General features: G+C 40.4%; 1 protein-coding gene across 2 annotated transcripts in view; it reads left to right on the top strand.

Annotated features, from left to right (window-relative positions):
• The window catches only part of aqr (aquarius intron-binding spliceosomal factor), a 145,165-nt gene that overhangs the window by 31,384 nt on the left and 87,082 nt on the right, over positions 1 to 26,699 (top strand). For both annotated transcript variants that reach the window (XM_057859735.1, XM_057859734.1), the window contains exons 15-22: positions 2,938 to 3,040; positions 3,493 to 3,613; positions 5,885 to 6,026; positions 8,037 to 8,215; positions 13,110 to 13,277; positions 25,283 to 25,452; positions 26,080 to 26,321; positions 26,394 to 26,540. In XM_057859735.1, the coding sequence (XP_057715718.1) occupies positions 2,938 to 3,040; positions 3,493 to 3,613; positions 5,885 to 6,026; positions 8,037 to 8,215; positions 13,110 to 13,277; positions 25,283 to 25,452; positions 26,080 to 26,321; positions 26,394 to 26,540 (1,272 nt within the window). The remainder of the gene's footprint in view (positions 1 to 2,937; positions 3,041 to 3,492; positions 3,614 to 5,884; positions 6,027 to 8,036; positions 8,216 to 13,109; positions 13,278 to 25,282; positions 25,453 to 26,079; positions 26,322 to 26,393; positions 26,541 to 26,699) is intronic.

Genomic DNA, 26,699 nt, shown 5'->3' with positions numbered 1-26,699 from the left:
TTTTTTTTTTGTGGTGCAGACCATACCCATGTCATGTCAACCTGATTAAGCCACATGCCTCAGCTTGTGGAGGCTTTGATTTTCATAATTCTGTCGCATCAATGCGGCCCAGTGCTGACGGAGCAGGGCGGCAAGTGTCAAAGCAAACAGAGGAGTGGCTTGGTGTAGCAGTGCTATTGCAAAAAGCCATTGAATTTTATGCGCTCTGCAGCATCACAATTGGAGAAAACCCACACAAGTTGGGCATTCATGGCTCAAACAGACTGATTTTATCATTTAAGTTAAGTATATTTTAAATCATCAGGTGTTGGGGAAGTTTTAGTTAACAGAGTTGGCTCCTAAAAGCAACTCATGCTGCAACAAAAAAAAATCTACCTTTTTAGAAAGAGCAAGGTTTGTTAGCCTCAGTCAACTGTCTGAAAAGGGGGACATTTAGACATTTAGTGGTCTCTTCAACAACCTCTTTCTAAGTAAATGTTAAACAACATAAAATTAGCAGTACTTACTATGCTGAAATGTCCCTCCCACTTCTCACGACCCCAACATTATACGTTATTACATTAACTCATTCACTCCCAGCCATTTTCACCGGAGCAAGGTCCTTCACTCCCGGCCGTTTTACTGGATTTTGACTGATATTGCAAGGCCCACCGAAAATTCAGTTCTATTGCTATATAAACATGGAACCAACCAAAAGAAAGATTAGTCTCTCTTCTTTCAGCACAGAGTAAAAAGTAAGTTCATATCTTTTTCCATTCTCTAGAAATCAGCATTAGAAAACAGCTTAGTTTGAGCAATTTTCTAATTTCTGATGAAAAAACGGAGAAAATGAGCTTTTTGTAAACGCATACATTTCAAACATAACTTTGACTTTAACACAGCTATTTTTTGCTCCAGTTACATCCCAAACATCTGAATAATGTTTTCCTTTTACAAAATAACATGAACAACTAGACAAATAGAGCTTTTAATAGCAAAGTAACAATTTATTCACACATACGTATTAAAGATGGATTTTTTTTAGTCTTTCTTTTACAGTGACCACTGCCTCGTTTGCCTGGGGAACTTGTGTTACGGGGGGGGGGGGGGGGGGGGGGTGGACTAGTTTGGCCGTGCGCGTTTCCGTGCAGGACACTCGAGGGTGTGGGGGACCTGAGCGGCAAGCGCGGGCTCTGCTAGGCGAGCAGCACGGTCACAACAATGCTGTACTGGTTCAATCGGGTTGGGGGAGTCTTACCTAATGTGCTACTGCCCTCCAGTGGGCAGTTTTATTGCTTTTAAAATGGGTTTTGAGCTTTGTGCATTCTATCTAAGATATATGAGAACCTCTAGTTGCAGATTTTGAATAAAAAAAAAAAAAAACGCAAAAGAAGTATAAATACGTTTTTGGGACACTGAAGCAATTAAAAATAGAACGTATTGATACGTTTTTGGGAGCAAATGAGTTAAGATACAAAGTAAAAAAATCACAATCGATGAATCGTCCAGCCCTACTTACAGCACAAATTGGCACAGTTAATGAAAATCTGTTGTTCAGCAATTTTATACCATACTCTGTTTACCAGTGTTGTTATTAACGGCGTTAAAATATAACGGCGTTACTAATGGCGTTATTTTTTACAGTACTGAGTAATCTAATTAATTACTTTTCTCATCTTGGCAACGCTGCTACCGTTACTGAGCATGGAAAGGCGTGCGTCACTATGCGTTGCTATGTTGGTTGAATGACGTTAGAAAAGTCTGAGGGAGACTGACTCACGGAGATGACAGAGCAGAGCAGGAGTGGGGAGGAAGCGAGAAAGTTGTGATGCCGTTGCAAACGCGATGCTAGGTGCCTCCAATAATACTTGACTGTGGCCGATAGCCTACAAACTACGCCCACATGATGCTACGGTAGATATCACATATATGTGGAACAAGAGGCAAAGTGACAGACACGGCGGCATTAGCAACATATATAGGAAATAGATGCGTTAGTAAACAGTCACCATCTTCAAGCAGTAGACTTCTTAGGAAGGCTCTGTTGTAGAGAACCTTCCAAGCGAACCTAAGTAACTTTTTATCAAAAATATTCCTAAATTGGCAAAATCTTGAATTGAATCTATCTTTAAATGATGAAACAGTTTTTAAACTTTCACATGTCGAAAGTAGACAGAAGGGAACTAATGCAATAATGGGTGCAATTTTAACAACGTAAACGGTTTATTCAGGGTAAATTAGGGTAAAGAATTGGGCTAGGGCCAATTGTCCCAAAAACCTTTTAAACTGCACATAGTGTGACCTATGTTTTTTTTTTTTTTTTTTTTTTTGAGGAAACAAAACAAAACATGAAAATTATCTCCTGTTACTATGCAAAGTAACTAATTACTCTTACATTCAGGTAACTGAGTTACTAATGCAATTACTTTTTGGGAGAAGTAATTTGTAACTATAATTACTTTTTAAAAGTAAGATTAACAACACTGCTCATTACACGCTGGCAGAATTACTCATCTGATACCGCCTTAGAAATCATGCAAACTTCAACTCTGCGTCATGTCGGTACCTCATGGGGGAAAACGGCCAATGTAAAAGCAGCTTTAGATTGACACTACGGCATTTCAAGCTCTTGGCCATGGACTTAATGCAAAACATGTTTGGCCATGGTCAGACACCAGAGCTAATGTTAACATCAACCATTACAGTATGAGCAAGGATAGTTCGTCTTGGTCCCGAGTGACAGGCTTTCCCCTTCAATGAACAGATGTGAAGATGCACTATTAAATGAATATTTTTTTTATTTGGTGGTATTGTTTACATTTTGCATTCCTCGATCCAAGAGAAATGACGTCTTGATTTTTTTCATTTGATAAAAAACAGTTTGAAAGCAACATTTACAAAAGCACATTACTGACAACTGACAAATTTTTTAATCAACCCCATCATCATTTTCTGCAGTCCTAATATGCTACACCGGGTGGCATCTTACTTGTGTCTGTTACCTGAGCTGCCCAAGGACCAAGACACCACCCATGACAAAAAGGTTCTTCTTGAGCTCCTGGCAAGTACAACCTACATTTATGTCAACACATCTAGTACTTGGTTTCTAATTCGGTTCCATTGAATTTCAACATTTATACCATTGCAGTACAGTCCAGTTACTAAGACAATGTAGACGCAGGTTCTACTTTTGGCCACAGTACAATTTTAGATTTTGGGAATAGTTAATCATTTCCACCAGTTGTTATCAAATATTTTACACACAATATCAAGTATGTTACTTATTGACAGTCACGCATCTGCTACATTCGTTGACAAATATAATTCACGGTTTTAGTGACTTACTGCTACCTCAAGTAAAAATAAAAATTACTTGCTATGGTTGCTCTTTATACTATCCACCTCCTCCAGGTTTTATCAAGGCAAAGAAGAGGCTGTAGTGTTCTGTAATACTTGGCCCTTTGGGAATTATGATGACAGCCAACATCCGCTTACATGTTTAACCTGTTTCAGGTGTCCCGTCATGAGCGCAGAATCTCTCAGATTGAGCAGCTGAACCAGATGCCCCTTTATCCGACCGAAAAGATAATCTGGGATGAGAACATTGTCCCAACGGAGTACTTCTCTGGTGAAGGTATGCAAATATACCAAGGGTTTAACGGTACATGTATTTGTATCGAACCGTTTCTGAACGGAGGCGTACCGAACGAGTTTCTGACGTAATGTAACCCTCACTTTTCGAGGCTGTGAGTCGATCGGGTTACAGTTTCTTTGTGTAGATTATATTTACTCCGTTTTCTCTACTATAATGAGGACCAAGACGGTAGGACAGTATATAACCCAGAAACGTCAACGACGCGACAACGTGGCCGCCGCGAGAACGCAGTGAAACGCGGGCGTTAAAATCAATCAGCCAATGCACACCAGTCGCAGTGCGGCTGCATGTTAGACGCGTCCCAGAAGCGGCTCAACGCGACACATGCGAAAATAACGGCAGAGTTTATTATTTGATGCGAGACGTGGCCCTCCTGCATCAATACTACTAGCTAGGATCGGGCAGACCGGAAGTCACTCGTGTAAAAATACGGTGGGTCCGGTTGATTTTCAAACTAATATGCAATCATAACCCACTTTTTGAATCCATCAGATCTCTTGAGTGGTAGATCGGGGCGCAGTTGACTTGTCTTTGTTGATTTACTGCTGTCTTCTCTGCTATAATAATAACCAACAGGGCCCCGTGTTCAATACAAAACCCTCTTACCACCACAAAACAAGTAGGAACTAATATTCACATGGGAACTAAAGTCAAACAACATAAAATATACTTTATTTTATATATAATATAAATGAATACTACATCACATTTGTAAAATATAAACATATAATAAAATAAATAATAACCCATTCAAATAAAATGAATTGAAATGAGCTAAAACACCTGTAATTAAATAATAAGAATAATACACAGATGCTGCTTACACAATTAAATTGATTAATTTCTGTGTGGCGCTTTAACTTGAGAAAATCCACCAATAAAGGTTTTGAAAACCATTCATAAGAAAAAAAAATGATTAATTAAGGCATTTCATTTGCAAAATACATGTTAAAATCTTTGTCATTGGGATTACTTTTCTCTTTAGCAAAGGACTTCTTTTTTCTTCTTTCTTTCAGAAAGAAAGCTGACCAATACGCGGGGTCTGAAAGGGAAATTGTTGTTGGATTATTATCTTTAAATACCCGCTACTTTTTGAGCAGAATTCTAGCTTTGTATAGGCTAATGTTCCTATTGTTGAAAGCACAAAAGTGTGTAATAAACAACTAGCACATTTATATTTTGCATTTTGTTTTATTAGTGTACCGAAAATGAACCGAACCGTGACCTCAAAACCGAGGTACGTACTGAACCGAGATTTTTGTGTACCGTTACACCCCTAAAATATACTGTGTGGTTTTTAGCAGCTCTTTTAATTTTCGTCTATAGTCTTTTCGACGAAAATAACTATTAGTCTTAGTCATATTTTAGTCATTTCACGATGTGTTCATCTCGTTTTCGTTGAGGAAATCTCAGCCAAATTTCGTGTAGTTTTAGTCCACGATTACTCAAAATGTTTTCGTCCGTGAAATTCATCAGTTTTAGTCCAAAAATAAATAAACAAAAGCTTCCAGCAATATCGAATGAACATTGACGGACGAGCACATATTGCAGACAACAACGCCAACACTAACTTCTTGATGATAAGACACATTCAGGAGGAAAACAGTAGGCCTACGTTATTTTAAATTATACCTAGTTGGACGCCATGAATTATATGTTAAATTAAAAAGTTGCCCAAGAGTTTAAGAGAATGCTCGCCACGCTAAAGTTGATTCTAATACTAACTCAAGCACTATCGTAAACACTACGAGTTGCATTTTGTGTGTGATGATGACTCAACATGGACTGTTAAAAGCTAAAGCAACATTGCATTATCTCTCTCGCAAATATAAGAAAACAAATCTTACCGCGTGTTTTAAAACAAGCGAGCCTGGCGAGGTCAAAACCAAACACTGCTTCGATGAAGGCTGACTAACTACACATACAATAAGAAAATGTCACACATTGTGAACATATGACGGAAACCCTAACCATTTTCGTTTCGTCAGATGAAAACTGGCATTTATCTCGATATGTTTTAGTGTCCTAAGACACGCTTATAGCTCGTTAAAGTCTCGTCATTGTCATGAAAAAAAGTGGTCGTCAATAAAATATTTTCGTTATCGTCATCATTGATGAAAAAACAACGCAAATATAGATATCTGAGGCTTGCAGAGTGATTCTTTATCTTGACTCATTGCAGTTCTCTTTCCCTACTTAGTATCCCATATTAGTTTTAGCTTTTGTATACTCATGTCTCTTCTTTTTCAGGCTGCCTTGCGCTCCCCAAGCTCAACCTCCAGTTTTTGACCCTTCACGACTACCTACTGAGGAACTTCAACTTGTTTCGCCTCGAATCCACTTACGAGATCAGACAAGACATAGAAGACGTGGTTTGGCGCATGAAACCCTGGTAGGTTGTCTACTATCTGCAACAGGGAACATTTTAATTAAACCCCCTATTCATTGGGGCAGAGCAATCGAACCCTGACATGGATTACTGACACCATCCAAAAATGCGTACATGTGACTAATATAGCAGCAAAGTACTTAGACTGGTACTCCCTTTGGACTGATTGATTTATTGTGCCTTATAACACCATGCATCTAACTTTGACACAATCATTAATCCATGTTACATACATTTCTTTATTTATTGGTTGTTGTTCATCACAAACAAACCACCTTTACATGATGCTCATTAATAGTATTAGCTGTAATATTAGCATAAATATAACAGGCTAACACAAATGGACATAATAGGTAACAGCAACACCAAATTTCCATACAGTGGGGCAAAAAAATATTTAGTCAACCACTAATTGTGCAAGTTCTCCCACTTGAAAATATTAGAGAGGCCTGTAATTGTCAACATGGGTAAACCTCAACCATGAGAGACAGAATGTGAAAGAAAAAGACACCCCGAAAATCACATTGTTTGATTTTTAAAGAATTTATTTGCAAAATATGGTGGAGAATAAGTATTTGGTCAATACCAAAAGTTCATCTCAATACTTTGTTATGTACCCTTTGTTGGCAATAACGGAGGCCAAACGTTTTCTGTAACTCTTCACTCTTCGCTTGGTGTAAAGAAATCAACTGTGGGAACAATTATTAGAAAATGGAAGACATACAAGACCACTGATAATCTCCCTCGAACTGGGGCTCCACGCAAGATCTCACCCCGTGGCGTCAAAATGATAACAAGAACGGTGAGCAAAAATCCCAGAACCACACAGGGGGACCTTGTGAATGACCTAAAGAGAGCTGGGACCACAGTAACAAAGGCTACTATCAGTAACACAATGCACCGCCAGGGACTGAAATCCTGCACTGCCAGACGTGTCCCCCTGCTGAAGAAAGTACACGTCTATTAATTTTCTAATTTTCTAATAATTGCTCCCACAGTTGATTTCTTTACACCAAACGTTTTACCTAATGCAGATTCAGTCTTCCCAGCCTAGTGCAGGTCTGCAATTTTGTCTCTGGTGTCCTTCGACAGCTCTTTGGTCTTGGCCATAGTGGAGTTTGGAGTGTGATTGACTGAGGTTGTGGACAGGTGTCTTTTATACCGATATTGAGTTAAAACATTCATTCATTCATTCATTCTCCATGCCGCTTTTTCCTCACGAGGGTCACGGAGGTGAGTTAAAACAGGTGCCATTAATACAGGTAACGAGTGGAGCCTTGTTAGGCCTCGTTAGACCTTGTTAGAAGAAGGTAGACCTCTTTGACAGCCAGAAATCTTGCTTGTTTGCAGGTGACCAAATACTTATTTTCCACTCTAATTTGGAAATAAATTCTTTAAAAATCAAACAATGTGATTTTCTGTTTTTTTTCCCACATTGTGTCTCTCATGGTTGAGGTTTACCCATGTTGACAATTACAGGCCTCTCTAATCTTTTCAAGTAGGAGAACATGCACAATTGGTGGTTGACTAAAGACTTATTTGCCCCACTGTATGTCGCTACCAAAGTCTGTGCACTAATCCCTCATTTATCAAGGGAGAAATCTGTGAAGTAGCAACCAATTATTTAATACCGTGATTGCTTAACTAAGGCTCACGTCAATGTCAAGGCCATTTGTAACTGAACAAGAGGACACTTAAATCCTTTTTAAGTTTTATGACTGAAGAGCCCTCTCATGGTGCAAAAGCACGGCACATTGATTATATTTAATTCAAAGACTATGACAAGTCGCTATGGCACATTTGGAAACCCATTGCTTAACATATTAAGTGTTCCCATTATGTCAAGTGGTGTCGCAACTTTTTACTTGTTGTTCCAGCAGAAAGTAAACAACTCAGCAGCAGTGCTGTCTGTCGCTGCCCCAAATCCAACTCATTTCAAGCTTGACAGCGGCCCGCGGCACTTGTCACACCTCTCCCTTCTTTCTATCTGTCCTTCAACACACACACTCACAGGCAGTCCGAATATGGCGGCGTGGTATTTGGCGGCTGGGCCAGGATGGCCCAGACCATCACCGCCTTCACCATCGTGGAGGTGGCCAAGCCCAACATCGGTGATAGCTGGCCTGCACGCGTGCGGGCTGACGTCACCGTTCACCTAGATGTGCAGGATCACATCAAGCAAGAGTGGGAAGGTAACGGTTAAATTTACCTTAACTGTTTACATGCTCACCATGTGAACATAACACAACATTTTAGCTTCCAAGCTTCTGACTGACTAACTGTCAGTCGTATAGTAACGTTGTTGTTTGCAGTGGGATAGAATTGTGCTGCAGCTGTTTCAGATTTATTTCTAATATTTGGTGCATATTTCACAAGACAGAAGTATTTACACAGGTCTTATAAATTCTGTTCAAATAAAGTGTCATTTGTATCTGATGCTGTGGCCTGACTCCAGGGGTTTCCGTTTCGGAGGTTGATAATAAAGTATTTTTACCTTCAAGGTACTACACAGAATTTTTTATGTTAATTTTAAAAAAAAATCTCCTCCAAGCATGCGCCACCATAGACCTGATGAGTACACAGAAATGTTAACTTTAACCAAAAACCCCTTTTTCTCCCCTACAATAGCGAATGTTTGGGTCTAACACTCCGGGCGAACGCGCGCCTGTGCACATCCACACGTCTCCGTTGGGCAAAAACACTTTTCTAACCCAGTTAAGACTTGCAACTAACAGTAAACAATCACGTTTGCTGTTTTTAGGTTTCTGGCGCTGATTTGATGGGCCAAATTCTTGTTGCTTTATGTTTGTACTTGTACAAGAATGCGCGACATGCATGAGCTTAACACTGGCTGCAGTTACGCTTTCGGCCGGAGGTGGCAGTCGTAAGTAAAAAGTGACAAACTCTATATTATACCTTTAAGGAGTAGGAAATGACTTTTAATGGTTATTTTTTTACTCATTGTCTTTTGATATAGCAGTGTACATTTTAAAAATGTCATTTTAGACATAGTAATTCGTACTTACAGTGGGGCAAATAAGTATTTAGTCAACCACCAATTGTGCAAGTTCTCCTACTTGAAAAGATTAGAGGGGCCTGTAATTGTCAACATGGGTAAACCTCAACCATGAGAGACAGAATGTGGAAAAAAACTGAAAATCACATTGTTTGATTTTTAAAGAATTCATTTTCAAATTAGAGCTGAACATAAGTATTTGGTCACCTACACACGAGCAAGTAGGGATGGGAATCGAAATCCGATTCCAATTCGGAACCGGTTCTGAGTGTTTCGAGGCCTCGACATCATAATGAAAAAGCCTTAACGATCCCTTTAACGATCCCTAAAGACGCATATTGCGTCGTGACGTGTCTTGTTGTCCAGACGCATCAAACTAGCATGGCGCCAAGAACCACTCGCTCCAAAGTTTGGCTACACTTCACCAGGAAAAAGGGTGAAAATGAAAGGTTACGATAGTTTAGCCTGAGCATTGCCGCCGTAAACATAACAATGACAGCACGTAGGTTCGAACGCTCGAAAGTGTGACTTCACTTCGCGTCCTCACCGAGACGCTAAGGCTCAGTCCTGGCTATACAGCTAGCTAAACTCCCAAATGACGATGCAGAAGACGTTGGTATAATTTGCTGACTTTATTCAACCATCACTTGAATCTAAAAATAGAAATGAAACAAATCAATTTCGTCCCCAATAACAAACAGGTTTGCATCAACGTAAATCAGCGATGATTAGTTGCTAACAGTAATAACAAACAGTTAGCATGCGTTCGCTAGCATTAGCACATCGTTTAAACCACTACACAACTGGATTTAAGTGTCTGATCGCGAGTGGAAACACACAACAACAACACAGAAGATGATACATACAGGCGTTGGCTCTGTAGATATTTTACAAACATTAACAAAGAACCTAGGCTCGTGGCAGTGTTTCCCTTTCTCACTAACTTGCTCACTCGCTTGGATGCGCATTTCTTCTTCGGTGTAAGCGCGCTCTTCTTCACGTGAGCGCGTTCTTCTTCGCGTGAGGAAGCGCAAGGGCGCCACCACCTGAGCGTGAAAGCACCATAAAAACTAAAAGGCATGCATTTCAATATACTGGTAAATAAAAACAGGGGTCCCCAAACTATGGCCCGCGGCTCCATATTTGGTCCGGCCCCCTGAACAATTCCAGAAAGCATTTTGAATTTTTTTGGGGTTTTTTTTTCCCCTCAGTAGTGTTATTTATTTCCTGGCCTTTTTCAGTGAATAACTCAGAGAGGGTTATTTGGTTATTATCTATTTAATTAATAGTGCTATTATTATTTATTATTATTATATTATATTAATTTTTTTTTTAATTTACTTTTGCTCCGTGTAGAATCCACAGAGGGTTATTTGATTGTGGCTTTCTGAAAAACAATAATTTTTTTACATTTACGCACTCCTGCAATCGTCACACTTTTTCTGTTACAAATTGACCCCGGCCTCTCATCAGAGAAGGGAAAAGTTATGTGGCCCTCACAGGAAAAAGTTTGGGGACATTGCCAAAGGCAGAACAACGACCTATATGCCAAAATATACCAATATTTTTTATTTCTATTAGAAACATGTTTCAGTAAAACTTATTGCCACAGTTAACATTGAGGCTTTGGGCCTCTTTTGACCTCGTTGTGAGTTTGTAAGGTTTTGACTTCTGATTAAACAAACTTGATGCCAATCAAAATGTTTGTTCTTCTTTTTCCCGAAATTAGAATCGATAAGAGAATCGATAAAGAATCGAATCGTTAAGCAATATCGCGAATGGAATCGGAATCGTAAAAATCGTATCAATTCCCATCCCTACAAGCAAGATTTTTGGCTGTCAAAGAGGTCTAACTTCTTCTAACAAGGTCTAACGAGGCTCCACTCGTTACCTGTATTAATAGCACCTGTTTTAACTCATTATCAGTATAAAAGACACCTGTCCACAAACTCAGTCAGCCACACTCCAAACTCCACTATGGCCAAGACTAAAGAGCTGTCGAAGGACACCAGAGACAAAATTGTAGACCTGCACCAGTCTGGGAAGACTGAATCTACAATAGGTAAAACACTTTGTGTAAAGAAATCAACTGTGGGAGTAGAGCTAGGAATCTCTGGGCACCTAACGATTCGATTACGATTACGATTCAGAGGCTCCGATTCGATTATAAAACGATTATTGATGCACCCCCCTCCTTTTTTTTTGTTTTTTTTTTGTTTTTGTTTTTGTTTTTGTTTTGTTTTTTGTTTTTTGTTTTTTGTTTAATGTTTTGTACATTAGTTCCAAAATTGTTCAAAAATACTCTCAGGCTAAACCACACTACTATTTCAGTATCAAGTTAACATATAGCAGTAAACAAATATACAAAAATAACATTAAATAAAAAACTCCAGTCCCCATTCTGTATCAGCAGCTTTAAACTACATTCAATTAATTTAATGTTGTGAATCAACCGTTAAATTTGTTAAAATTGCTCCCCTTATTCCATGATTTCCCTTTTGTCTACTTTCGACATGTGAAAGTTTTAAAACTCTTTTAAAGATAGATTCAAGTCAATATTTTACCGATTTAGGAGTATTTTAGATAAAAAGTTAATTAGGTTTGCTTGGAAGGTTAGCTACAACAGCCTTGCAGGGAAGTGTACTGCTTTAAGATGGCGGCCGTTTATAACGCCCGCATCTAGCTTTTTGTAGATGTGCTGCTAACACTACCAAATCTATATTGCATCTAGTCCTATATAAATGATATCCACCGTAACATTATATGGATGTACTTGTAGCAGCTTTTCGGCAGCAGTCAGGTATGTTGTTGTGTTTTTTTATCTCGTTGCATGAGTTGAGCTAGAGCCGTGAGTTGAGCATTGGCATTACCCGAGGGGCCGGGTAATGGGAAGCATGATGTTTAGCTACTCTCGCTCCGTTCCGTCCTGAAGACCGCGCGGCGCGCTGAGTGTCTGCTTTACTTCGCATATTTCAATAATCGGAATTTGGATGTTTGTGAATCGTTCTCTAATCTTCCACGGCCGAATCGCGAATAATCTAAGAATCGGAAATTTTGCACACCTCTATGTGGGAGCAATTATTAGAAAATGGAAGACATACAAGACCACTGTTAATCTCCCTCGATCTGGGGCTCCATGCAACATCTCACCGTGGGCGTCAAAATGATAACAAGAACGGTGAGCAAAAATCCCAGAACCACATGGGGGGACCCAGTGAATGACCTACATAGAGCTGGGACCACAGTAACAAAGGCTACTATCAGTAACATGTATCGAGAGATTTTGAGTGAAAATATCCTTCCATCAGCAAGGGCATTGAAGATGAGACATGGCTGGGTCTTTCAGCATGACAATGATCCCAAACACACAGCCAGGGCAACAAAGGAGTGGCTTCGTAAGAAGCATTTCAAGGTCCTTGAGTTGCTTAGCCAGTCTCCAGATCTCAACCCCATAGAAAATCTGTGGAAGGAGTTGAAAGTCCGTGTTGCCCAACGACAGCCCCAAAACATCACTGCTTATTTGCCCCACTAATAGTGAGGCTTACAGTGTCCATTGACTTGAACGAATGTTTATTCGCAATCAGCCCTCCCACTTCAAATAGATTGGTTGTCAACTAGTAACAAATTGAAATTCTCTGCAGAAGAATGAAGAGAGCCATATGAGTGGGCGTTTACCATCTTCAATGGCACTGAAAAAAAATACTGTCATAAGTTACAAATATGGTTCTTCGCTACAAATTTCCGCCCACAAAAAAAAGGATGTTCGGCCGTCAAACTTCCACGCCACCGTAGCAGAACTTTTAATATTCAAATCTCTTGCACTGGGACCTTTTAAAATGTGATTCTTTAATAATTCTATTTCCTTACATTTAAATGAAGCCTACGGTATCACTTCCTATCCTGTCCCCTGCTTCTATAATTAGGAGTTCATGTTTTAAAGATCAGGTGCACGCTGACATGGCAGTTTCTCCCTCTTTTCCCGACGCCTACCCCCACCACGCCACTGATCTGCCCCTATACACCTTTCTGTCTTATCTGACTCTCAAATGCTCTCTCTCTCTTCTTCGCAGGGCTGCGTAAGCACGACGTTTGCTTTCTGATCACGGTGCGGCCCAACTTGGCCTACGGCACGCGATTTGACCGGCGCCAAGCCTTCGTGGAGCAGACTGGCCTGGTGTACGTGCGGGGCTGCGAAGTGCAGGGCATGCTGGATGACCGGGGGCGTGTCATCGAGGAAGGTTCGACTCATAAGTGTACACATACACACCCACTAACACAGAGAATGACACGTAATATCCATCCTTCCCATCAATGCAATCATTCCGAGCAGCTGATCCTTGGGAGAGGGTCACAAGTGGCGTTGTCATGGCGACAACCACCGTAATACCTGACCTGTTCACATTAACATCGCATTAACCTGAGGTCGACGGCGACAAATGCCCGAGAACTTCGGGCCCTGCCCCCGTGCACCCCCTTCCACCTTATACAATTCATTTAATTTATCCGCAGAGGTTGATTGTGGATTTGCTAACCTTGAAGAATGTGTCACGCTCACATTTACAAGTGAGAGTCAATTTCATTTGTCTATGGATGCTTTGTATGAGTTGAAAGTTACCAACCACGTCAGCAGTGCTTGCTTCCAAAGTCATATAATTAGTATTAAGTTCATCCATGAGTCAGGTTGTCCCACCACGCCAAGGTATCACATATCATTGTACAGGCATATCAACTCAACAGCACTCAAACCTTATGTTAAATCACCAGTTTAAAATTTGAAATAAGGCCAATATCTGCTGTCCTCTTCACAAGCTTCTCTAGAAACCATAGCTAAACTTCGTTGAGTAACTTGGATATTTGGGATCCACAAAATGACGACATAGGTCTTGTTTTCTCATCGCAGACATTTTGAATGTCAATAGATTTCACTCTTTAAAGCAACGCTAGGTAACTTTTCAACCTTTATAATTTCATAAAATTTGTGATATGTTGACTGACAACTAGTTGAATGACACTTCTTTTATATCTTGAGGGGGTCTGTATCGCTTTCATTGGCACTAAATAACTTTAAATAACTTTTAACCCTGACACACACAAAAAACTACAAATGTGCTGACTGCTTTACGGCATACATCACTTCCCTCTTTCCCCATTCGTTATAAAAAAGGAAGTCGATACGAAAGCTTTCGTGCAAAAAAAGTTTTGTCCGATTAGGAAAAAAATAAATAAAAAGGGAGGCTAACAAGATAAAAGAACACTCAAGAATAAACATTGACCCGGGTTTCACCTGCTGATGTGACCCCCCCTCAACTGAACTCGTCAACGCTGACGAGTTCGGGTGGGGGGTTGTGGGGTCTTGGAGGGCCGGTGGGCAAATACAGTACAAAATCGAACGTTTCTGACATTCAACATTGTCATATGCTGTTGTTGAGCAACAACTGGATTCACTGCTCGAAATGGAAATATGGTTTAACCCATCTGCAGGCGATCGGGATTTTACAACACTGTGCGCTGGTCTTCATTAAGGCAAAACACTATCGCTTTTGTCCACCTGCGTCGCCAAAATCGACCTAAACTGATGTACCTTTAAGATAAAATAAATCAAATAAATTTTGTTGGAAATCATACACTCAATTACCGTATTGGCCCGAATATGAGACGGCCCTGATTATAAGACGACCCCCTCTTTTTCAAGACTCAAGTTTGAAAAAAGACTTTTTGAACACCAAATTGATTTTTATACAGAAAATAATTCCAGTAAATCCGAAACAAATGATTATAACAATATATTTGAGAGGAAAAGCATGTTACTTTGCCTCATTCAAATCTTAATATCTGAACATTTAAATATGTAAACTAAAGTGCAATCACATTCGTAAATGAATGGCTACTGGTTTTTGAAATGTAAATAAACCAATCTATTTTGATAAAACAACAAATTTGCAATAACTGCATTAACCATCAAAGTGAAGTCTAACTGGAACTGTAGTCTTGAAACAAATCTGAATAAGGAAAAACATTCCAATAAAATAATGCAAACTGGTTAAACGAGAGTAGCTGAGATCTGTCATGACAGAACATTGCTTCAGTGATATCTGACGGCATCTAGAGTCGTGAATGGGGAGAGTAGCTGAGATCTATCGTGATAGAACATCGCTTCAATGATATCTGGCGCCATCTAGCGTCGTGAATGGGTATAGACCCTACTCACATGACGTCACAACCACGCCCCCGCGCCATATTGTCCGTCCACTTGTCACTGTTGATGCATTACCGCTACGTAAAGTCCTCCTATTATGGCGTGTTTTTCTGCTCGTTAACATTAAAAATAAAAATGGTGAAGGCGTGTGTGGCGGTCAGTTGCAATAACAGAGAAGATAGACGGAGAGACTTGAAGTTCTACCGGATTCCGAGAGACCCGGAGAGGAGAGCGAGATGGGCTGCTACAATTCGACGAGAAAACTGGGCTCCAAACGATTACCACAGATTATGTAGTAGTCATTTTATATCTGGTAAGATGCATTTTATACATATTTAGAGGGTTTTGGGCTGACAACCACAATTAAGAGCATTGCTAGGCTCATCGCCGACAACATACACTCAGACGTTGTGAATGAACTACCTGAAAATATATAATTATAAGGCAGTTGTCATACAATTAATTTACAATTTCACTATTGAGGTCAAAAGCCAAAAAATAAATTCAACTAGGGACAATCTGGAGTAGTGCTATCGCACTTCATATTTATTACATATTATATATGTATGTAGTGAGAGTGCTATTGCTAAACCATATAAACATTAAAAGCACTAGCTCCATTGACAAATGACATCAAATACATTAGACTTGATGTTAGCAAGAACAAAAGATTTTGAATTGAAAATTGCGTACCTCACCTTCCCGAGCACAAGATAGATTCCTGCCGAATTTTCGTGGACGAGGACCTGTTTCACCCAACCAGCAACGAAGTATTTATAAGCCTCCAAGCTCTTCAAAAAAGTTTTTCAAACTTTCGTGAGAATAGGCTGATTTTGTGTGGACAAGATAGTTGTAAATATCAGGGTAGCAGATGTCAGGCAGCGGGTCGAAAAACATCGATTTAGGCATCAAATATGGATCTGGCGAATGGATAAACTGAAGCTTTTCCACATAACGCCTTTTATGCAACGCATCCAATGAGTTTACAGCGTCAGATAACACCGGGGCTTCCATGAATTGCTCTATAAGTTGCACGACTAATTGAAACCATTGAGAATAGGGCTAAAAAATGACGGACAATATGGTGGCCGGATACAGCGAGACGTCATTTTGAGACGTCGGTGAGTAGGGTCTATAATGTCTTGACCGAGAATATAAGACAACACCCTCTTTTTCAGTCTTATTTCAATGCAAAAAACACTGGCTTATATTCGGGCCAATACGGTACATTTTAAAACAATTCTATGACGAACTAAAAAACTGAAAAAAAGGAAATTAGATGAAAGGGGTGAGAGAGGGGAGAAAATAAGATAACTTTGCCTCTGCAGCAGTTACGGAGCGTCCATTTAATTAGTCTGATAACTGCAGCACGAGACAGCAACAGCTAGTAGAAACCCTATTATCTCAAGAAAGTCGTTTTCCATTGTAAATGGGCTTCCTCACTGTCACAGACATCGTAACGAATGCACTTCACACATATAAATAAAAAACTCCCAACCTGCGCAACCCGTAGTCCTTAATCATTGTATTCATCCACGACAGCCAGACATCGAAGCCAGCCGCTTACTGCTTTGAAGTGTTTATGAGACCACCACCCATCACCGTTTGACAAGGTTTAATCCTAAACTCTTATTGTGATGATGTCTTATGAGATGTGCTATCGTCTTTTGGGATTTACTGTGGTATCACAGGAAAGGGAGGCTTATTTTCTCCAGATTTTGCTCACGTTGTGAATTTTACAACCTCAGAGGCACCTTCAGAGGTGGCCAATGAAAACCCAGAGGAGTGTCTGATTAAACTACTGGGGGACACTTTTGAGCTGAGCCAAGTTCTTCTTCCCAGTTGGGCCACAACTAAAGGGGAACAGCGCTCGCGGGCAAGCTGTCATCTCCACTGACTTCACGCGATGGCTGTCTTGTTCCGCTACGCTTTGAGATACCAGCCGCTGGAACGGTGACAGGGCGTCAGTCACTCTTGGAGTCATGACAACCCAATAAACAACATGATGCACCGGTTACAGCTTCATCTCCTGAGGCGGAGTGACAGACAGGACAGGAGGTTCATACAGAGGCGAACACGAAGAAAAACTCAGCAGGGAACCAGTTAGGGTTCCTTTTTAACTCATGCTCTATTTATGATGTTTTAGCAAATAGACGCCATGCCCCAATTAGTCAGTCATTTAAGAAAAATAAACGCTTCCCTTGATTAGGTGCCTCTCTTTTGACTTTAAAAAATAAACTGAATATCATTGCTGCATAATATTATGTTCTTTCATCTTATGCAGTATTTCCTGAAGTACTGGCCATGCTTTCTATCAATGCATTGCCCCTAACTGGGCATAACCCTGTTTCCAGTCGGGACACATTACCACCTCACTTTCTCCCTTAGGGAAAACAATTAAGTTCTGGGCATTGAAATGTTGTATAACTTCACAGAGGAGCCTAATTTATCCAACTAAAACAGCAACACCAAAGCAGTAGAGTACAAGGACATGTTGCAGACTAATTTCCTTTGTAGTAATGCAGTGTGAAAATGACATCTTGAATATTGATTTCAGTGGACTCCCACTTGTGCTGGTGTCTCAATTTTAGTAGTGGGAACCTCTTGGTACCTCACGATACGATTTGCGATACAAAGCTCACGATAACGATGATCTGACGATATGTTGATTAGGGCTGCAGCTATCGAATATTTTAGTAGTCGATTAATCGATGGACTAGTTAGTTCGAATAATCGAGTAATCAGATAAGGAACATGGAAAATTAAAATACCTGAGCTGAGCCTCAAACGGTATAAAAGAAAATTAAAAATGAGGATCTATGTACAACAAAAGACAAAAAAAAATTTTTTTTCAATGCTCTTAAACAAATGGTTGAGACACATATTCCCACAAAAAAACGGTTAAATATACCTATAAACAGGGGTGCACATAAGTGGTCCGCATGCGCGCATGCGCACTGGACGCAGACAAACGCGCTGGCCCTCAACGGGTTCCATACGCTTTTGCGTACCGATGGCTGACCACTGTATTTGCGGCGAACACGAGAAAATCACTTCTCAAAATGTCAAAGAGGCATGCCCGACTGAGTAATTATTTCCGTGTTCCCCTGCTCCCGTCAAAAGACAGACAGACGACAGAGATGTCACTGGAGCTACCGGGAAAAAAAGGACTTTTGCTGAAAAGTGGCTGCAGGAGGTACCATGGCTAGAAGCAAATGTTGCTCGCACGGAAATGTGGTGCAACATTTGCCGGGAGAATCCCAATGTCGTTAATAAGAGCAGCGCATTTTATGTAGGGTCAAAGAATTTTAGCCATCTAAACTTTGAATAGCACGAAAAAAAACAGCATGTGGCAATTAAGCAAACCATCGATGTCACATAGGACCCCACTCGCCCTATGGACAAGTGGCGGAAAAAAGTTATTGAAGAACAGCGCCATGCACTGACAAACGTGTTTTTGCTCGCATTTCACAAAGCTAAACATGCACGTTCAATGAGCTCTTATGAGGAGGACATCCCACTTTTACAAAGGCTTGGAGTTAATGTGGGAGCCGCATATGAATGCCCTTTATTTTGAATTAGTGCTTTTATGTTTCTTTACATTTCACTTCAAAGTAATGGCACTTTTTTTGTGCCAGTTGATGTTAATCAAGCGTTAATTGTTTATATAATTAATCAAAGGTAATTGGCTCTAAGTAAAGCTTGTCATAATTTTATCGCATCAGGTGGGTCGGCTTTCAAGCTCAATGAGGACCAAGTCACATCTCCAGGTCCTCCTCTGAGAACCTGGGCAAAAAAAATATGTGCACCCCTGCCTATAAACTAAATTATGAATGCATTAAAAACATTAGCTCAAACAAAAACTTAGCTTACGTTGGTCTTAACAGGGAGCAGTTGGATTCAGCCATGTGAAAAGGGGCAGATCAGAGGGCACCCTAATCAATGAAACTAAATGCAAACACTTTCAAAATAAACATTACAATGCCACTTTAATTAAACGAATACTCGAAGCAACAAAATCGAGTTAATTGATTAATCGTTGCAGCACTAATGGTGATATCACGGTTATCGATACATTGGTCATGAAATCATTCTAGGATATTCTTCAAACAACTAATAAACAGAAAAACAAGCTTCTGCTGTGAATTGGAATGAGTTTATCACTCGTAGACGTCCAATCCGTTTGCTGCCATCCCTCCCACTTCAAACGGATTGAACTTCTATGGCCGTCAGTGGCAGCCAATACCAGGCAATGAGGTAATTTTGGGCCATTTAAGGTCATTTACCTGTTGATTTTCAGTGACTTCCTGTTGATTTTGGGGTATTTTATGGGTCACTTCCTGTTTCTTTTGAGTTACAGAACAGGAAGTGACCTGGGAATCACCCAAATAAATAGGCAGTGACTCAAACTCAACAGGAAATGACCTATAAATGCCCTTAAATGAACATCAAGTGGCCTGTAAATGCCCTGAAAATCAGACAGAATGACTGCGAATGCTCTGGTTTCGAATGAACGAATGTTCCCAGTCTAAATGGATTGGGCGCTGAGCACCGTCAATGCAGCCTTAAGCCTGAGTTATACTCCCGCGTTGCGTTGACGGCGCAGCAACTACGGCGTCATTTGACATTCGATGGTTCTCCGTCCAGGTGACGCGTTGCTCTGCAGTTCACCGCCAAGCTACTAGAGGGGTGTGGCATTATGTTTGTATGGTTTTGGGGCATACTTGTTGACTTCCTCATGCCTAGTTTAACAGAGAAAAAAATAAACAATGCAAGATGGAACGCTTGAATGTGGATCTTCAGCTCATCATTGAATAAATGTTGATCGTACAAATGTTGAGGCGTAGGCGACGCAGAAGACTGTTTTGAGGCTGTCTGTCCAACTTTTGATGCCGCATAGAGAGTTCTAGCCTCGGGTGGAAACCAGTTAGCTGTAGCGGCTAGCTTCAAACTGGCGTCGAGCACTGCGTCCAGTGTTTTGTCCGAGGTCTGCAAAGCCCTCCAGCACGATTTGTTTGCCGTGTCCTACAAACAGCCAGTGGGAAGCCATAGCAGATTTGTGGCATCTATGGAATTTCCCAAACTGCGTTGGAAGCCTTGATGTTGACGTTATCATAAAAGCACCGAGGCACTCTCAATCAGTGATGATGTATCGTGTGTTGTTGAAAATTGTAGAAGTTGTCGTACTTGCTCTTCGTTGATACTCTCGTCAGCTTGGTCCATTTTTGCGTGTAGAAAAATAATTTTTGAGAATGGCGGTGATTTCGCGCTGAACCGGAAACAACAGTCTGAGCGGACCAATCATAGTCCATTTTCACCACGTCACACGCGTTGACGCGACGCGAAGTCAGAAAAAAAAGAAGGACCCAGAGATGCTACGGCGCAGGGTCGTAAATCGGGTCTTCGTTGACGGCTCAGGTCTGAAGCGGAAGCAAAACTCGGCCTTTAGAGTTAACTGATACACTAATATGGTGGAAGATTTTGATAGCAACTTGTTTGTTCCTTTTTATTTTGTTTTTTAGACATTGACACCTTTTTAAAACGATATCTCGATTCTTGGCAGGCGCATATCGATAACCTTTTGGGGTACAAAGTATCACGATATATCACCATTTCAATATTTTCTCACACCCATACTCAATTTTGTATTCTTCCTTGTTATAATCCTAAAACGGCAATTCCTCTAATAGACGCATTATGCATGGCACTTGTTGACAAAAGTTCTGCTTAAATTTAATTTTAACCTCTAGTTTTACTTTCATTTCTAATACACTAGTAATAGTGTTTGATATTATTACAACATTTGTATTGGGTTGTTACCTCTGTTTTATATATAAATCCACCAGAGGAAATATTTAACTCACTCATTTTTATGCCTCTTCCCTAGAAAGTAAAATATGCAACAGTAACATGATATTTATCGCTTTTCCCTCCGGCGAATGCTGTTCTTCACTCGCACTGAACATTGCCAGCAGCCATTGGTGTTTATTTTGTGCTTCCTATTAGTAAGCACACATATTCCTAGTATGCCCTCGCTCTTCTCTGTGAATTAAATATGCAGCGGGCAGAGGTTTTTCCCCAAATAGTCGTCCGGCTGTGGGAACATGCCCAGGCTCCGTTGACTTGGTTAAACTTTCAGATATCCAACCCCCCCGTGGGGATAAGTGATGGCCTGGCTAACTGGGCGGCGAGGGCATGTCACATTGATAACCGTGCGCTTTGTGAGAAATGAGGGAGGGGGTCCATTTGTATCGGTTACACCAGTGTTTTGCTTAATACATGATATTTTTTAAAATGGTGCTTTACTGTTCTGCTCACACACCATCCCTGACAAAAGTCTTGTCGCTTATCCATTTTGTAGAAACAATTGCTAATAACCTGACTTTTAATTATTCAATTGGTTTCAGAAATAGCTCATATGAAAGCTAAGACCCTCCCAAATGATGTTGAATGTACAAAAATATATTTGTTTCGCTGAAAAAAGATTTATCATTTAATGAAGACATAAAGGTCAAATTTTGGCAAGACAAAAGTTTTGTCGCCTACAGAAAGTAGTGTGAAAATTGAACAAAAAATGTACTTCAAATACAAAAATATGTTACATAACAAGCGAATTAGGTAGTGGTGCTGTGAGATCCAAATGTCTTTTGTATGACTTCCATGGGCTTGAAGGACTGCATCCATGCTGTTCGGCAAGGATTCATACAATTTATTGATGAAGTCATCAGGAACATCAAAGAAAGCAGTCTTGCATGCCTCCCAGAGTTCATCAACATTCTTAGGTTTTGTCTTCCATCCTTCCTCTTTCCTCCTGTTCATGTCTGGTGACTGGGCTGGCCAGTCCGGGAGGATCTTGATCTTTGCCTTGAGGAACTTTGAAGTAGAGGTTGAAGTATGCGATGGCGCACCATCCTGCTGCAGAATGTTCCCCTTTTTATGGTTAGGAATGTAAGAGGCATCTAAGATTTGTTGGTATTTCAGACTATTTATGTTGCCTTCCACCCTGCAGATCTCTAGCACACCCCCATACTGGATGTAACCCCAGACCATGATTTTGCCACCACCAAACTTCACTGTTTTGTGGCAAAAGGTGGATTTTTCAGATGAATCTTCCATTGAATTATACCACAGTCGCCACAAATATCGCAGGAGACCTACTGGGGCCCGCATGGATCCGAGATTCCCTCAGAAAAACTGACTACCGTACTAATATACTGTACAACTGCAAAATCTAGTGCATGAAATATAATAATTTGCATCTTACAAAGATGGTAAGAAGTGCATGATTGCAGACAATCGAAGTGCATCTCGTTAAGCAACCTCAAATAGGTAAACATTTTTGTCGACACCTTTAAATATGCAAATATTTGGCTGAATTCAGGGGCTGAATTTCATAGGTTCTAGCAGTATTGTTTTTGGCAGCCCTTTTATTTTTCGTCTTGTCTTTTGGACGAAATCTTTTATTAGTCTTAGTCATATTTTAGTTATTTCAAAATGTGTTCCAACAATTTCGAATGAACATTGACAGACGAGCATATAATTGTACAGTCTACAAGGACATTAACATCTTCATGATGATAATACACACGCAGCAGGAAAACTGCACATTATTTGCAAAAAAAAAAATCTGATATTTGAACAGATGTATAAATGGGGATGGCAAATTAATAGAAATGACAGAAACTACTTCTATTATGAGCACAATAGTAACTACCTTTTTTTGGGGGGGCAAAAATTGAGTGTTGCTCTCAATGTTAGCCATGTTAATTAGCAACGTGATGTCTTTGGTAGCAGCAATGGCATTTGTTTCACCAGTGGTAGACACCGTAACTCGTAACTGGTTGCAATTGCTATTTGAAGACAGTGTATCTGTATATTTATATTGCAACATATGTTGACTATTACCTCTACATTGTATCTAACAGTGAGGAAGCCCATCCAATATGTCAGCGATGTGTAAAACCTCTCCTGACATAATAGTGTTTCAACTACTGTATGTTTTGCTGTCTGGCACTGCAATTTCTAGAGCCAATCAGATGGACTAGCACTACTAGCGGTACTAGCATACAGATGAAAAATTATTATAAGTAGAATTTTTTTTTAAACTTTATAACAGAGGCGTTTTAAATGTAATTGAATAAATTACAGGGTTCCCGCGGGGTCCTAAAAAGTCTTAAAAGCATTGAATTTTTGAATTTGGAAAGAATACCTTGAAAAGTCTTGAAAAAGTATCAAATTTTCATATCTGGGCCTTAAAATTCATGACGTATGCCACTTCTCTGTGTCTCATATCTCCTCAAAGTGTCATTTGTCTTTTTCATTAGATAACGTATCCTTAATAAATAAACGGGACGGAGGAACCATTCATTGAAAACACAACGCAGCCCCGGGTCAAAATCCCAAATGCCGCGGGAATCCCGTGTCATGACAGGAGTCCCGACAAAATGTCATGCTCTACAGTACACAGATTTTTTTTTTTTTTTAATACCGAGCCATACATTTCTTATTAGAAATATGGGGAAATGTAAATTCAACGAAGCTTGGTTGAGTAAACAATTATTTTGCCTTTGACTCAAACCAGTGGATAGCAGTGTGTTCGAGGCGTTTTGCATCGTATGCAAAAAAAAAAAAGATTCTGCTGGGTACAATGGGCATGAAGGCGATAGAGTCCAATGCTAAATCGTCCAAGGGCGTAACCTCCATGAGAGGAAAGAAACAAACTCCCTCCATTGCAGGCATCTTTAAATCTGCTTGTGTAAGACAGCCAGCTGCTCACGAGCCTGAAGAGACAGAAGCTAAAGCCTGCCAGCAAGCTACTAATGTCAACAGCAACCGTGAAAGCAGAGGTGTTGTAGTTTCTCGAGAGTTTAAGATGACGCTCGCCACGCTAAATGCTAATGCTAACGAGAACGCCTCTACTTGGCCTGTGGTCTGTGTCTGGGTTGTGGTGGTGTCGCATGATTGGCCTATTCAATACGCTGCATTCTAACATCCTGCACACATTCCACATTTCCACTTTCGAGAAATAAATGAACACAAATTCATTGATTTTGTTTTTCTTTGTCGATATGGCTGTGAAATAGGTATTACATTTTTTAAAAATGGTCTTAAAAAGTCTTAAATTTAACTTGAGGAAACCTGTAGGAACCCGGAAATTAATTCCAAAAAAATCTACTTAAAATGAGTGATTTAAAAGACATATATATATATATTATTAGCAAAAGTAAATTTTAATTTGTTACTTTCCACCCCTGTTGTTTATCTACATGGCTGAATGTAGTTCTATACTGCCACAATAATTAACAAATTGTTAGATTAATACCCTGCTAATTGCTCTAATCAAAGCTGCATGTTAATATCATACTTTTTTATCTTTTATCAGCCCTGACGAGATTGTGCCTTACTTGCTGAGGATATAAAGTAGCCCACAGTGGTATACATTTAATGCTGCAATAATTGTATGAACACAAGGCTCTCACTCAGATCCTGGCCTCGCTGCTCAGAGTTATTCTCCATGTCAACGGTGTCACTTACACTCCTTAGATACCAGCACGTTTTTATGTTTTTGCCATGAGGATTAGAAAATTCCATAGCCACACACATAAGCACACGCAGTCAGGCAGACACACAACAGGAGGTCAACTAGATCGAGTGTCACTCTCCTTTGGCCCCCCGCCTGCCCCAGTGTGCCACACATGAATCTCCGCAGACATCCGTCAGTGAGCTGCCCTCGGTATACCTTGCAGCCTCTCTCGCGGCTGCCTATCAGGCCCTGCATCTACATTCCTCATCCTAAAAAAGGCAAGGCACTGCTGGAAGGCCAGGCCAGGGAGAATTGTGTTGTAACAACTACTGCATCTCACAAGGATGTAATGCCCGTTTTCCACTGCACAGTAACGACTCGATATTGATGGTAATACAAGTGGGCATAGTTGCTACTCAATGCATTGTAACACCTAAGAATGGGGCTGTAATAACCGCACCCCTTTCCTCAATTTTTGTTACTTCCTACCATCGTTACATTTTTTTTTTTTTTTTTTTTTACAGGTCCCGAACCGAAACCCAAGCTTCGCGGCGACTCTAGAACATTCCGTGTCTGGCTGGACCCCAACCAGTATCAGCAGGACATGACCAATAGCATTCAAGCTGGCACAGAGGATCCCTACGAGACATTCAACATCATCATGAGACGCAAGCCGAAAGAAAATAACTTCAAGGTTTGGAGCTTGTCAACAATCCCCACCCCTCTCCCTCTCTATGACACTTATTATATTCATTCAAGTGTGGTAGTTGTAAGGTTAGGGCCAGGGCATGGCTGAGATTACGGCCCATCCAAGGCCTTTCTTAGTGGAAGCTTAGCCTAGGAACCCTGCCTACAAAGATAAAGGCTTATTAAGGTTAAGATGAGGCGAAGTCTCATTGTTTTTATGTAGGTCAATTAAAGTTAAACCCTGCTAGAACTTGTGCGTCAAACCACAACTCTTGTTTTTGTTTGAAAGCTACTCAACTGAGGCTTTGTCAAATCTGCCATTTTGCAGTGCGGGCCGCATAAATTTGCCTTTTCCTACCCACACCAAAAGAATAACAGATGTTTTTCGCAAGGCGTTGGGACCTGATGGGTATTCATGGAACATTCTTTTGAATCTTTGATGTTTAGCACAGATAAAAGCAAACATGTTTCCAGCCGGCTGATTGACGCACCATGCCGTTGAAGCTCATTAAAACCAAACTGACAGATGTACATGGTTCCCGCTGTCCCATCAAAGCCTCCTGTGGGATGTTGTCTTGAAAAAACTAAAACCTCTGCAATTACCTGTCTTTTTCCTGGATGCTTGTAACATTAGGCTGTTCTGGAGACCATCAGAAACCTGATGAATACCGAATGTGTCGTCCCCGACTGGCTTCACGACATCATCCTTGGTTACGGCGATCCAGGCAGCGCCCATTACTCAAAAATGCCGAATCAGATCTCCACGTTGGACTTTAATGACACCTTTTTGTCCATGGACCACCTAAAATCCTGCTTCCCCGGTTCTACCATTAAGGTCACAGAGGAGAATCCTGAACTGCAGGTCCCACCTTTCAGGTGAATGTGAAATGTTTGTTTTTAATCAAAAAATTAAGTTTTCTCACCTATTCTTTTTTCTCTTTAATATAGAATCAAGTTTCAACTCTCAAACCAAACCGACAAAGGAAAAAAGAGGAAGGCAAATGATGATGATGTGAAAGAGGAGCACACGACCTTGATTGTTTCACCCTATGTCACCCCCAACCGTGGGCCTTATCCATATAACCAGCCTAAGAGGTGACCAATTCACTGTTAACACACATTTTCCAGACATTATGGTTCTGGCAATTAACAATCTTTTACATACTACTTCCTTATTTTTCTTTATCCATTCTCAGAGGTGGGTAGTACCGCATTACATTTACTCCGTTACATTTACTTGAGTAACTTTTTGAG

This window comes from Corythoichthys intestinalis, chromosome 15 (genome assembly GCF_030265065.1).
Source record: "Corythoichthys intestinalis isolate RoL2023-P3 chromosome 15, ASM3026506v1, whole genome shotgun sequence".
Taxonomy (NCBI): Eukaryota; Metazoa; Chordata; class Actinopteri; order Syngnathiformes; family Syngnathidae; genus Corythoichthys; species Corythoichthys intestinalis.
Note: the sequence above shows the minus strand (reverse complement) of the source record. Positions and strands in the feature narration are given on the sequence as shown.